Source organism: Rutilus rutilus, assembly GCF_951802725.1.
Source record: "Rutilus rutilus genome assembly, chromosome: 2".
NCBI classification, from domain to species: Eukaryota; Metazoa; Chordata; class Actinopteri; order Cypriniformes; family Leuciscidae; genus Rutilus; species Rutilus rutilus.
Window position 1 is genome coordinate 60,552,542 of NC_140210.1, and position 14,118 is coordinate 60,566,659.

At 36.6% G+C, this 14,118-nt stretch overlaps 1 protein-coding gene across 2 annotated transcripts; it reads left to right on the top strand.

The window, feature by feature from the left end:
• Positions 1–9,305: 9,305 nt before the first annotated feature.
• On the top strand, positions 9,306–13,067 carry LOC311286268 (G2/M phase-specific E3 ubiquitin-protein ligase-like). 2 transcript variants are annotated; one of them, XM_084402407.1, is made up of 10 exons: positions 9,306–9,397; positions 9,484–9,640; positions 9,910–9,990; positions 10,065–10,112; positions 10,223–10,558; positions 10,634–10,791; positions 10,906–11,231; positions 11,324–11,502; positions 11,898–12,070; positions 12,153–13,067. In XM_084402407.1, exons 5-10 carry the CDS (start codon positions 10,406–10,408, stop codon positions 12,463–12,465), a joined length of 1,302 nt encoding a protein of 433 aa, XP_084258533.1. In that variant the 5' UTR covers positions 9,306–9,397; positions 9,484–9,640; positions 9,910–9,990; positions 10,065–10,112; positions 10,223–10,405; the 3' UTR covers positions 12,466–13,067. The 2 variants fall into 2 exon arrangements, 1 of the variants encoding a protein (XP_084258533.1); XR_014626515.1 differs by having other exon boundaries at positions 9,312–9,397; positions 10,223–10,347; positions 10,414–10,558; positions 10,634–11,231.
• Positions 13,068–14,118: the final 1,051 nt, after the last annotated feature.

Sequence of the window (14,118 nt, forward strand, 5' to 3'; positions counted from 1 at the left end):
AAGTTTATTTTGTTGTGTCATAATTTAACATTTGGATATTTTGGATATTTCACTGCATGGAAATATTCTTAATGAATAGACATTCTGAATAATGTGCTGTAAAGTAAAACTGTCATGGGATAATGCACAACCCCCCCCCCCCCCCCCCCCCCCTAATGGTGGGTAAGTTGAGCCACTTCTGTGTCACTAGCTCTATGTCTGTGTCCTTATGATCCTTTCCTTTATTTGTCCTGATAGAAGACAGCTGAAATATGATGTGTTGTATAATAATGCTGAAGCACAGATATTTGGCAGTGAAGAATATGTTCTCTGAGCTTCATGTCCTCTACAACAGTCTCAGCCTTCCTCCAACGTCAGGACACCTGAACGAAGCTCCACAAAATCTGTCCGATTAAACATTATTCAGCTGGAGTGTCTAAATCACTTCAACAAAGAGCAGAAAAGAAGTGTCCAGTGATGCTCTTCCCATGAAAGCAGCTGAGCGTTCTGATGCTGTAGAAGCAGAATGTGAGATTCGTCACGTAGAGCTGGAATATTTCTTCTCATGTTGCTCCATCAAGTCATGGTTTAGTCTGTAGTTGCAGCACAGTTTGTGTCTCCAGGAGCTTTTGCTCTGCTTTTCTGCGTTTCTCTTCAAAGTGCAATACTTTGATTAAAAAATATATTATATTACCTAATAAATTATGTTTCTATTATTTTAGTTTTAATGAAAAACCAGGGGACCCCCTGAGGTAATTTTTTTGGGCCCAGCCCCCCCTCAAGTCGAACACTGGTCCTGATAGAAGACTTCTGTGTCACACAGGGAAACTTTATCACCAGCCGCGTTTCCATTACCCTTCAAATTGCAAAATGAAAAGTTGCGATTTTCTAAGCCTATATGGCTAGGAACTAGTCTCATTCCGGCGTAATAATCAAGGAACTGTGTGGCTGTACCATGGGTGCAGCAGGCGTAATGATATGACGCAGCGCCTGAAAATAGTCCCCAGCTCGGTAACTTCTTCCAACGTGACCGGGACTAAGTTTGTCTAACCTATTAGAACTATTTTCAGGCGCTGCGTCATATCATTAAGCCTGCTGCACCCATAGATATCATATATAAACGCTAGATGTCTTATGGCGCAGTCACTTCCGGCATCACCGTTCGGCCATCTTGTCACAGGCAGGCTTAATGTAAAGTGAATGATCAGCACGCACACAAATCCTCATATCTCGCTGAAATCTTGACGGATTTACAAACGGTTTGGTTTCTTACAAACGTTATTAACGTGGCTATAATTCCGAATGCTTGAACATGTAAGTTATAATTTTTCATGTATGCAGTGTCATAGCTACATCTCTGACGTTTATAATAAACCAAACCGCTTGAAAATCGGTAGAAAATTGAGCAAGTTATGGTTATTTAAAAGTACATGCACCATTAAACAAGTGAGCGAGCTGCCTGTGGCATGATGGCCGCCACGCGCGAACGTCGACCTCCATTGGCCAGCAGCGCGCACGAGACATCTAGCGTTTATATATGATATCTATGGCTGCACCCATGGTACGGCCGCACAGTTCCTTGATTATTACGCTGGAATGAGAGTAGTTCCTAGCCATATAGGCTTAGAAAATCGCAACTTTTCATTTTCCGTCGATCTTAGTACACGGTTTAACTACAGAAGAGTCAAGTTTTAAATAGGAAAAATATTGAAAGTCTTTGGTCACTTTGAAAGAAATGCTACTGGACTCGTCAGAATCAATGATCTATGCTAAAAGTGGTACCGTCAGAACCGGAGTTCGGCTGAATGGATTCTAAAACGGTAAAACTCAACTGTTTAACTCTGGGGGAGTTGTAAAATGAGCATATTTCCGAAAAAAGTGGAGTATCCCTTTTAACATTGTTAAAATAATTGTCTGTCTCTCCTGTATCCCCTTTGAAAATGTATCAGTTGTCCAGACAATAGAATTGGCTGAACTTCAGAACTCATTAGATAACTTATATACATGTAAAGCAAAGGGTGCTTTTGTTCGTTCAAGAAGGAGATGGATGGAAGAGGGAGAAAGAAATTCCAATTATTTCTTTAGGTTAGAGAAACAGCGTAATCATCTCAATTCTATCAATAGTCTTAACTTAAACGGAGTAGTCTTAAAAGATCATAAAGACATTTCTAAGTATTGTGAGAATTTTATAAAAATCTTTATCGTACTAGACACTCTCAACAAAATTTTGACTTATTTTTTAATTCTCTTGACTCAGACCGTATTTCCAAAATTGATGATATTGGGAAAAATCTGTGTGAATCTCCTATTCAGTTGAAAGATATTTCTGAGGCGATCGACAAGCTGAAACTCAATAAGTCTCCTGGAAATGATGGTCTGACCACAGAGTTCTATAAGAAATTTTCAAATATTCTTTCTCCATTTCTTCTCCAAGTGTGTTTAGAAAGCCTACATAAGGGAACTCTCCCATGTTCTATGACTCAGGGTGTTATAAATTTGATCCCTAAGCCACAAAAGGATCCTTCTCAACTTGAAAATTGGCGACCTATAAGCTTATTAAATAATGATTACAAAATACTAGCCTCGATTTTTGCTAAAAGAATTAAATGTGTTTTAGATAATATAATTGATGACTTTCAGTCGGGTTTCATGAAAGACAGACTTATCTCAATTAATATTAGACTTGTTCTTGATACTTTAGATTATTCGGATCTGATCTCTGATGACGGTTTCTTGCTTTTTCTTGATTTTTATAAAGCTTTTGACTCTGTTGAGTTTCCTTTTATTCTTAAATCTTTGAATATTTTTGGTTTTGGCCCAAACTTTATCAATGCAATTCAAACTTTGTATAATAACGCCAATGCTTCAGTTAAATTACAGCAAGGTACTACTAATAGATTTAATATAGATAGAGGCATCCGTCAAGGCTGCCCAATATCGCCATATCTTTTTCTGCTTCCTATGCAATTATTAGCCATCCATATTCAAAATAGCAATCTGAAAGGTATCTCTGTTGCAAACCAATCAATTTTAATAAGCCAATTGGCTGATGACACCACTCTATTTCTAAAAAATAAAGAACAAGTTTCTGTAGCCTTAAATATAATTGATCTCTTTTCATCCGCTTCTGGTTTAATACTTAATATTCACAAATGTGAACTTTTACCTATTAAAGATTCCACTGATGATAAAGTATGTGACATTCCAGTCAAATCCGAAGTGAAATACTTAGGTATAATTATTTGTAAAGATCAAAAAAGAAGATCAATGCTAAATTTTGAACCTCTTATTCTTTCTATTCAACGCAAATTTAATTCTTGGTTACAGCGAGATCTGTCTATATCAGGTAGAGTGTTACTTTCCAAAGCGGATGGGTTATCTCGGGTCATCTATCCTCCAATGGCTCTGGATGTTCCTGTGGAGATTTCTAGAACGCTGGACAAAATGATAGTAAACTTTGTTTGGAAATCTAAAAAACATTTAATCAAAAAGAGTGTTATGATATAGCTGATCGGACAATGGGTGGTTTTGACTTAGTGGACTTTTCCACTCTTAATAATTCTTTCAAGGTTAAGTGGATAAAATCTTTCTTGAACAATCCTACATCTTTTTGGAATATTATCCCAAATTATATTTTCAGTTCAGTTGGAGGTTTGCATTTTTTGTTACGCTGCAACTATGACATTTCTAAAACAACTTTAACTCTTTCTAGTTTTCATAAACAGGCTTTAATATGCTGGTCCCTGATATATAAGTATACATTTTCTCCGCATAATTATTTTATTTGGAACAACCAAAATATTAAATATAAAAATAAATCTCTTTTTTTAAACAATTGGTTTGATAAAAATATACTTTTAGATGAAAGGGGTGTCTTGCTCTCTTATGAACACTTTATGCAAGAATTCTCTTTTCCAGTCCCCCCAAGAGAATATGCCATTGTTTTTGGGGCAATTCCTGATTGTATAAAACCTTTAGTCAATCCTGGCCCTAAAGGTCCTTTATGCTCTCCACCTATATTTGACAACACTCATTTATTTGTTGATCAAACTCCTTTCAGCAGATTGTCAAACAAGAAAATTCGCTCAATTCTTAACAAGGATCAGATTTCTTTACCTGCTTGTGTAAGCTTTTGGAACAACAAATTTGATAATAATATAGTATGGGAAGATTTCTGGCTCCTTCAGAAAAAGGTATTTTTATCTAATAAAGTTGTTGAAGTATCTTTTAAAATTATTCATAATTGCTATCCAGTTAATTATAATTTAGCTAAATTTAATAATAGTATCTCCCCTTTGTGCACCTTTTGTCATCAGGTTGATGAGACAATTACTCATTTATTTTGGGAATGTATGTATTGCAAAATATTTTGGGTTGACTTTTCAAATTTTGTTAAAAGATATATGTCTGTAAACTTCTGTATAAGCCAAAAAATTGTGTTTTTTGGTGACTCTATGAAAGTAGACCCTTATCATTTTAAATTTATTTATTACTTTTTCTTGCCAAATGTTATATTCACAAGTGTAAGTTTTCAAAGAAAACTCCTTCCTTTTTCGTTTTTAAGAAAGATTTTGATATATATTTGAACTCCTTGAGGAATTCTAAAAACTCTGCTGCTTGTAAGACTCTACGTTGGTGTCAATCATTTAAGATAGCTTAATATTCTTTATGTAATGTAACCCTCTTTTTCTGTGTATTGTTTATATGTTCATTTATTGCTTATTTATGGTTGTTTTGTATTTGTTATTGCATAATAAAAAAAAAGAGAGATGTGAGCCACGTGTGTGGCTATCCTTAATCCAAACCATCGTTGTCAGTATTTTCCTAAATGGATGTCTGAACTGTTTTATTGCATTAGGTTGGATTGTTTCAACGCTCCGTGATTGTGTGAAAGTCTCACTAATGACACTTGCTGAGTCCCAATCCGCACACTATCCGTCCTAAATAGTATACGAAACTAGAATTAGTACGTCCCAAATCGTAGTATGTTGAAATGAGTATTCCAAAGATACCCGGATGGTCTACTATTTCCGGTTAGACTTCGAAGTGCAGATCAATGCACACTCTAACGGCTAATATTACCCACAACCCATTGCGTGCGGTAGGGAGGAGCTTTGTGGCGATGGTGGTGATGTAAACATGGCAGCCGGATGCAGCAGCGGAGATGCGCCCTCAGTTTTTAAGTGTAAGAATTCAAATGTTTAACCCTAATTAAAGTTATATTTTATTGTCTCGTAATATTAATGGGTTTATGTTGTGCCAAAAAAGTACCGTGTTTATCTTGTAGGGTCCGATGAAGACACTGAGCGCCTCATTGGGGTTATCATATGGAGGACCAGGAGTGCCACTTAAAAATAAAATGAAGAATCAATTTATCAATTTAATAATTCAAACATAAAAATGTATATAAATAAATCACTTTTAAATGGACACATTAATAGACATTTTAAAGTTGTTTATTTTATTCATGTTTTAAAATGTATTTTAATAAAACCATAAAACAATAAATAAATAAAAACATTTTAAATGTATGAATAAATAGACACATTTAAAATTGTTTTTTTTTAATTCATGTTTTTAAACGTGGATTAATAAAACAATAAAAAGTACATTAATAAATTATTTAAATGCACATGTTAAATTGATTTTTTTAAAGCAATTGGCAAACCTTTTCTCTCTCTATTTGCCAAATGCTTTTCTTTGTCGTTTTGCCAAATGCTTTTCTTTATCCATTTGTGAATCGAGTTAATAAATGCCATTGGACAGTACACACGTGGGAGCAACCAATCAACTTTCGCCTCAATTTGAAGCGCCAAACTGTCATTGGACAGTTCGAGATCAAGGCTTTATCCCGCTTTAATTTACTTCTGTGCCGCTGATCGATGGTGATGACTGATTGGCGCTGTGGTGATAATTGTTGTGCATAAAACATACAAATGGCAGACATTGCAAATATTTTAAGAAAACTAGCCAATGATGTGGATAGTGGTTCAAATTCTCATGTCCCAGACCGACCAAGTCCAGGAGGACGTAATGCAGTGGACGGTAAGAAAAGTTGCTTATCTCTTTTCTTAAATTTTGTAGTCTGTCTGTATGCGAATGTGTTTGTTCACATATGACTTATTCCAATATCATTACATTTATCACATGTCAAATTATATTACCCATTTAAAACGAGGCATTTGTCGCGCCGCGTACGGTGTAACTTAACGTTAGGTATTGTTTTAGTCAGACACCCGCCCCATCCTGGCCTAGTCTCCAGTCAATGTTGCTAACGAAGCACCTTTGTCACTTTTTTTGCGCTTTTTGCGTCAGCGTTAGCTTATATCATGGCTTATATACAGTTGAAAAATATCGCCAATATCGATCTTGCTCTCCCAGCACAGGATCGTCTCTGTGTTGATCGTCTCGTCTGTGTTTTGGCCGAGAGAAGCTGTAACTTTACATAGCCCCAGGGACGGACTGGGGCTAAAAAACAGCCCTGGACTTTCTCCCAAATAGGCCCATCATCCGGCCATTCGCCCCTGTGCGACAGACACTAGCCAGGATGTCCTGATACTATGCCACAATGTAGCCTATCAAACAAGGTATTCACAGCAAGTAACATCTCAAACCCAATGATGATTATTGGGGTTGTGTTTATTAATGAAGCCTCAGCCTTCAAATAAAAACAAAAAATGTACAATGCCATTAAAAACAAATAATGAAATGTCACTGGCTACAGAAACCCCAAATTACACAAACTTGTAATTATAAAACATAGTTACTATAGGGTCCAACCTTTTTGTGAGCAAGGGCTACCTCAAGGGATAAAATAATCTAGAAGGAATTTGTATTTGTTATACTCCAATATTTATTATACATAACATGGTGAAGCTTTTTTACTTTTCACCATCATATGGGAAATAATAAAATATCTTGATATTCTGGTTCAGACTTACAAGCGTTTAAAAAAAAAAACAATTCCTGAAAAATTATGAAAATATTTATAGATTTTTTTTGTTGATTTTCTATAAACCATATTGTATGCGTTATCAAAAACAGTAGCCCAAACATTTATCATAAATATAAATGAAAAATAAAAATAAACTGGCATAACTTCTAAACAAAACATTACTGCATTAGGCCTACATTTAATACATTTATACATGACTATATTAATATAACAGCATTTTAAATATGAATACAGGCACATTTCTGCCAAAAAAGTTTGTTTTACTAAAGTTAATTCATAAGTTTTGGTGTGATATGTCTTCTAGCTAGTTTGTTCTCGGAACAATGTTTCGCCTGTTTTTTTGTTTGTTTGTTTTTTCGTCAATATGTTGAGAATATCAGCACTGTTTCATCTGGCTTTTTACAAGCTTAAATCACATAGTCATTTGTGGGTTTATAATAGAGATAGAGAATTTCTGCGCTGAATTTAAATGCTTCTCAGTGGATCGCGCAGCTCTGTGTAATAGCCTAATGTTCGCGTGATCGAGATCAGCTTTGTCCGCGATCGCTGTTTTTTGGGCCGAGCTGATAATGCGCTGCTCAGATCAAACAAGTTTTGTTCCGCTTTTTGAGCGTTTGCCATTTGATGTTTCTCATACGCAACGCAAATGACAGCGTAGGCCTATAATCAAAGAGAGTTGGGTAATTTTGTAGAGGCAAAAGTTCACATTGAAACGTTTATTTGAAAAGGGCGCAAAATTATACCATTCGAAGTCTGGAACCCCGACGGCAAGTTGGGATATTTATAGAAGAATGTGTTTAGCGGTCAACTCACAGGCACCACGTTGGAGACCACTGCTATTCAAATATAATGTAAGCAAATTTAAAAGTGCAGCCTTAACTTTCTGTCAGTAGCTATAGGCCGACTCTTCTTCCTCAGTTGTTTTTTTTTTTTACACGTAGCATATAAGTGGCCCTGCTGTTGGCTGGTCATATTGCTTTATTAGAATTTTTTTTTTTTTTTTTTGTGCCAACGGCCCTCGGTTGGACGGCCGTTCTGGACTTTTCCAGAACGCACAGATTGTCAGTCCGTCCCTGCATAGCCCGCAGCTGATTCGCTCGTCGTTTGTTTCGATGCTGCGCTCTGCGTTAATATATTATATAGCCGCTTTTTAACCTTGGTGTAAGGTGATTTTTGTCAGATCATGTCACGGTTATAAATCAGGATTTTAGCAGGTCAGTGAAAGTGATTGCTGGTATAATGGGTCGCGTTTATTCACTATTTATATTGTTCTGTTAAAACAGAAAATCAAAAACGCCTTTATTGGGGATTCAGTTTATTATTAAATATAGTATGTGACAATTTAGAGAGTAGAATGACGTCACGAATATTATCACGTGACACCCTTCTAAATGTAATAAATAAATAAATAAAGAAGGGGATGTAAGAACTACATTTATGTATAAAATATTTTGGCAGTATTTAATGTCATTTGATTAAATAAAACAAACCACAGAAGTCCTGGACTATCCTGTACAATATGTATTGTAAATTAAAGGTGCTCTAAGCGATGTCACATGTTTTTAGGCCAAAACATTTGTCACATACAGCAAACTTCTCCTCAGTATTTGCTAGCTGTCTGTCCCCTGAACACACTAATAAAGCAGTTGACAGCCCAGGCTCTGATTGACATTGTTTACACATTTACAGTTGAAGTAAACAGAGTTTTCGCAAGCTATGGAGCAGAAGCCAGCAGGAGACCTTTAAGTCGTCGTAGTCGTTCTACAAGACCTCGCAGTAGCTTCACAAGAGTTTTCTGCTGCTTCAGTAGCATGACACAACGTGTTGCACCAACAAAGTTTGAAAGGGAGGAACTGGAAGCTACAGGACTTGGAGAGAAAAAAAGTTACATTTTTTGGTGGGTATTGTGTAAGTTTTTGTTGATAGACAAAAGTTTTGCTTCTAAAAATGTTGCTTTATCTTTTCTTTTTTACAGGTGATGAAAATAATGCAGAAGATTTCAAAAACTACATTATAGCGACATATCCAAAACTTGGTGACTGTGGGGGATTTGAGATTTTAAAAACATCAGGCATGACCCGATCTAGGAATCTGGTGGTGTTGCCTTGCCCAAACACAGGGTACACAATTAAGACTCTAAAAGAAAATATGGGACATGCTGTCATCTACATACGTCCTATGCAAAAACACATAGAACTGTCCAGTTCTGTATGTTTTTTTTTTTTTTTAACTACAGTAAATTACTTATTTGCTAAATTCTATGCTTATTACATTTTAGACAACACATGTTTTTATCGTAATGTACTAAGTTTATTTTCCTTTACAGTTATCTAAAATTCTGAGATTGCTTTTTTAATTTAAGGTTGTCTGTGGATCTCCCATGCTTGGGCCAATGGAGAGATGTCTTGCCTGTGAAAAACAGTTCAATTTCAATGAACTTAAGGTTCACATTGAGAGCTGCAGGTATGGAGAACATTGACTGGTCATAATCTTGATTTAATATTCAGTTTCTTATTAGGAAAACAAATTTTAATTTCATGTCTTTCTAGGCCTAGGACTGAATGTTCCAATCACCTGCCACCAACATTAGAGAACGAACACCTAAATGCACATACTTCAGACAGTGATTCACTCATCAACCAGTCACCCACTGAGGAAAATACTGACCAACTGTTCATCCATTTAACAGATGAAAAAACAGACATGGTAAATTTCAAGTTTGCATTGCTAAGAGCTTGTGCTACCATCAAACATTTTCTTCTGCCATAATTTCAGTTTGTAGGTTCACAATATTAGCATTTCAAAACGCTGCTTATTTTTCTAAAAAAATATATTTTTGCTACTTGTTGTATATAATGTTCATCAAACTGAAGAAGAGAGTGGTCTTGTGGATCATCCACATTTATTTGGTACAGGTTTTATGGTAGATGCTCTTAGGAGTGTCTTTAATATTTCTTATCTCAAAATATTGCCAGGAATCTTTAAGTGAATGGCGGAGGATGCGTGAGGAGCAGGATGAGGAATATAATCAGTCTTTGATCGCAGATCAAGCCAAAGTATGTAGGGTAAACTTTATAACAGACATCCTCTGATGACATTGTGTACAATCTAAATTTGTAATTTGTTTCAGGAACTTCAAAAGATGAATAGCGAAGAATCTGAGAATAGACGCAGAAAGGTAAGTCTAAGTTAAGGAAATCAGGATGTTGATGCCTTTTTAAGACCTTATACATTTACTTTTTGTTTACCATTACCGTTTGATTTTGAAACTTGCCTACATTATTTTAGGCTATAGATGAGAGACGAGCGCGGATGCGAATTTGCCTGAACTTGCTCATGGTGTGCCACTAAAAGTAAAATATCCAAGTGGCTTAATGAGGACCAGGACATTTATTTTAAGTGAATCAATTAAGGTTGGTAAGGTTTGTTTTTTGGTGTGCAAAGTCTTTGTTTAAATGTGAAATAATCAAAATGTCTAGGCACTGTTTGACTTGGTTGGAGAGGTGGAGGACGCTACAGAATGGTTCCATACTCAGGAAGCCTCCACTTAGAAGTGACCTACAGTATGTGGAACCAGTTTTGACCACACTTTTTGTCCAGTGGATTTCCTCCGAAGATGCAGAGGTAGATTTACAATTTTTTTTTTTTTTTTTTTTATCTTTCTTAGCTTGTCATTTAATGTTTTATGTAATTCATCAGTTTATGCAGACCATTCTTACACCTGATGGCAATGACAACCATGATGATGATGATGATTATAATTCTGGGACTGTCAGCCCATTGGATCAACCTAGCACCTCTAATGAACGTCTGGCATCGTTCTCCCCTCGATCAGAGCAGGAAGAGACTGTCCAGAAGTATGAATTAAAATGTTCTAGTACCAGTTAACCCAGTCACCTCTATACCTGTATCCCATTTGATATACAATGTCATCATTTATCATTTGCATTCATAATAATATTATTTTCCAGGACCAACCTCCAAACAATACTGAGTCTCCTTTCAGCCAAGATAGATGATGATAGTCCCACTAGTAATCAGATCAATGTTGTAAGGGATTATAAAGGCAATACCCACAACATACTGAGAAGCACTGTTCAGGCTTTTAGTCGGCGACGATTGAACCTCGGAGCAAGACTGGATGTGATTTTTGTTGATGATACAAAAGCGGCGGAGGGGGCTGTGGACGGTGGTGGTCCAACTAGAGAGTACCTCAGATTACTCCTTAAGGCTGTCCAACAGTCCAGCATATCTGTGGGCCCTGACAATAGTAAGAGGTTGCGGCTTGACAGTGAAGGTAAGCATTTGAACTAAAGGTCTTATTTAAAATGATTTCATAACATTAAGTCATTGTAGTTACCTAAAATATTTTGGTAATTTTCTTTACAGCTTTGCACAAAGGTCTCTACAGGCAGATATCTCAAATGATATCAGTTTGTATAATTCATGGAGGAATGGGGCCACATTTCTTTTCAGAAAAGCTCTTTCTCCAGGTTTGTGGTAAACCCACCCGTCCTTCAACCTTGGATGAAGTAGATGATGAGACCTTTAAAGAAATGCTTTGCAAAGTAAGCATTTTTCTTAAACTGCAGTGAACAAAATTCGGAAGTTATGCTGGAAGAGTACCCCATTAAAGGAATAGTTCACCCAGAAATGAAAATTCTGTCATTAACTCTCCCTCGAGTTGTTCCAGACCTGTATGACTTTCTTTCTTCTGCTGAACACAAAAGATATTTTGAAGAAAGTCGGTAACCAAACGACTGATGGGACCCCATTGACTTCCATAGTAGGAAAAAAAAAATACTATGGATGTCAATGGGGACCAGCAACTGTTTAGTTACCAACCTTCTTTAAAATATCTTTTGTGTTCAGCAGAAGAAATTTGTTTTTGGGTGAACTATCCCTTAAATAGTGTTTTTTTGTATTTTAGCTGCAACATGACGTTGATGTTTTGTTTTTTCAGATAAAAGAAGCCGAAACTCTTCCAGAAGCCAAAGCTGCCATTGAAATGGCAGAAGATTGCCTGTCCATAATTGGAGCCTTCAGATCCATTAGTACTCTTAAGCAGCGGGACATGCTGGTACAGTCAGCTGTGGAGTATTATGCTGATGGGAGATGCAATGTTGCACTGCAACAGTACGTAGTATCAAACACTTTCTTGTTTGTTGAAATTGTTTTCATACCTTGTTCTTTGTAGATTCTACATGTTTTTTTACAGGTTTGTTGATGGTTTTAACACCCTTGGACTTCTTCAAGAAATGCAGACACACACAGATCTGTTTCACACCATATTTGTTGAAGACAAAAAACCACTGAGATCTTCAGACCTGACGTCACTTTTTGAAGTAAACCTGTCAGATCAAGACCCCTATAAGAGAGAACTAGAGACCAGGACCGTGTGCTTCTGGAGAGACTGGATCATTGATGTTGAAGGCATTTACAAAGTGTTTTTTTTTATTTATTTTTTTTACATATTTTGTCCTATAAAGTTTTATACACAGCTTCTGTATTCACTATATATTTACATGTGATTAAATGTGTGATATTGCTTTTATAAAGTGGTTCATCCAACAGGTTAATGTAAGTGACATTTCACACAAATATTGATAGATCTTACCTCTATCTCGGTTCCAAAAGAAGAGAGCCGTTAGAGATGTCATTGCTTGTCTTAAATAACAGTATTAATACTAAATTAGATTTCAGACACTATTGCAAATTTTGCATTTGTGCTCCTGTCAATACTGAACCATTGCATTTCTCAAAACATTGCACAGTAGCATGGTTTCTCTCCTGAACGAATCACATTTTTTAACGAGTTACATGGAGAATGATTACATAATTTATTTAGTTATTTGTGTATATATACAACTATTTACTGAAAATGTGAAATACCCACCACCAATACACTGTCAGCTTGTTTGGAATGGCACAAACAGTACAGTTGTTAGACTGAATTGCTGCATGTGTCACAGATGAAGAATGTACACCATTGACGTTGGAGAATGTGCTGGAGTTTACTTCAGGGTCTTCAGCCATTCCACCCCATGGCTTTCTGCAGCAGCCCAAGATCGAATTTCTTCATGACGCACCAGAGAAAATATTTCCAGAGGCAAACACTTGCAACATTGTGATAAAATTGCCCATCCATTACAATTACGAGTCATTCAAAACACATATGAGCAATGGCATACAGTGGGCACCAACATTTGGCGTAGCGTAGTTCAACACGTGCATTAAAGGGATACTCCACTTTAAAATGAAAATTCTGTCATCATATACTCACCCTCATGTTTCAAACCTGTATGAATTTCTTTCTTCTGCTGAACAGAAAGGAAGATATTTAGAAGAATGTCAGTAACCGGACAGTTTCTGGTCCAATTGACTTCCATAGTATATATTTTTTTCCTGCTATGGAAGTCAATGGGACCCAGAAACTGTCTGGTTTACTGACATTCTTCTAAACTTCTAAAGTTTTTGTTTCAGCGAGAAGAGAGAACTGTCCGGCTTACCTGCAATTTTTTTTTTTTTTTTTCACTCCTCCTCTCACTGCAGCCGCCTACTCTCGCCTACATTTCAGGCGAGGCAAGGCGCATCTCAAACAAGCCTAATATAAGGATTGCTAATGTGTCGTCATCATGACGTATTCCCAGTGGTGAACGCAAAGCATTTTGGGAATCCGCGGCACAAACAAAACGCGCCAGACTTCATTGCATGGAGGGAAGAACATAGTGTTCAAGATGCCGTCTACCTGCAGTGTTATAAACTGCAATAGTCGTTCTCACCATAGATATCATATAATAAAGGCGTTTATATATGATATCTATGGTTCTCACGATAGAAATGGCATAAAGATTAAGAACGGAATCGTTAAGAGAGAGAGAGATTTTGGTTGGGTGACGGCTGTAGGTTACAGTTTGACGAGATTACAGTTTGACAAAAGCACAATGTTGTGTTTTATTGCGAGTGTATGATACCGGCCTCAGACGTAGGGGAATCTGGGCAGGTACAAAACCACAGGCTGGATAGCACTGTGGGTTGGAAAGAAGTGGAGATACAAAAATTATGTCTTTCTCAAGCGCTGGATGTTTATTTCTGAGCGCTTGAGCTACCGTCTCCACGGCAACCCAACTGAAGCAGTGCAACGGCTTTTTTTTAAGTAAAAAAATAGAAGTTTTTTTTTAATT

Excerpts from the sequence above, each read along its gene's own strand:
- LOC311286268 (XM_084402407.1), top strand. The coding sequence starts at position 10,406 with ATGTCTAGGCACTGTTTGACTTGGTTGGAGAGGTGGAGGACGCTACAG. Across the intron at positions 11,232-11,323 it reads GTTGCGGCTTGACAGTGAAG|CTTTGCACAAAGGTCTCTAC; the intron begins GTAAGCATTTGA and ends TTTTCTTTACAG. Across the intron at positions 11,503-11,897 it reads TTAAAGAAATGCTTTGCAAA|ATAAAAGAAGCCGAAACTCT; the intron begins GTAAGCATTTTT and ends TTGTTTTTTCAG.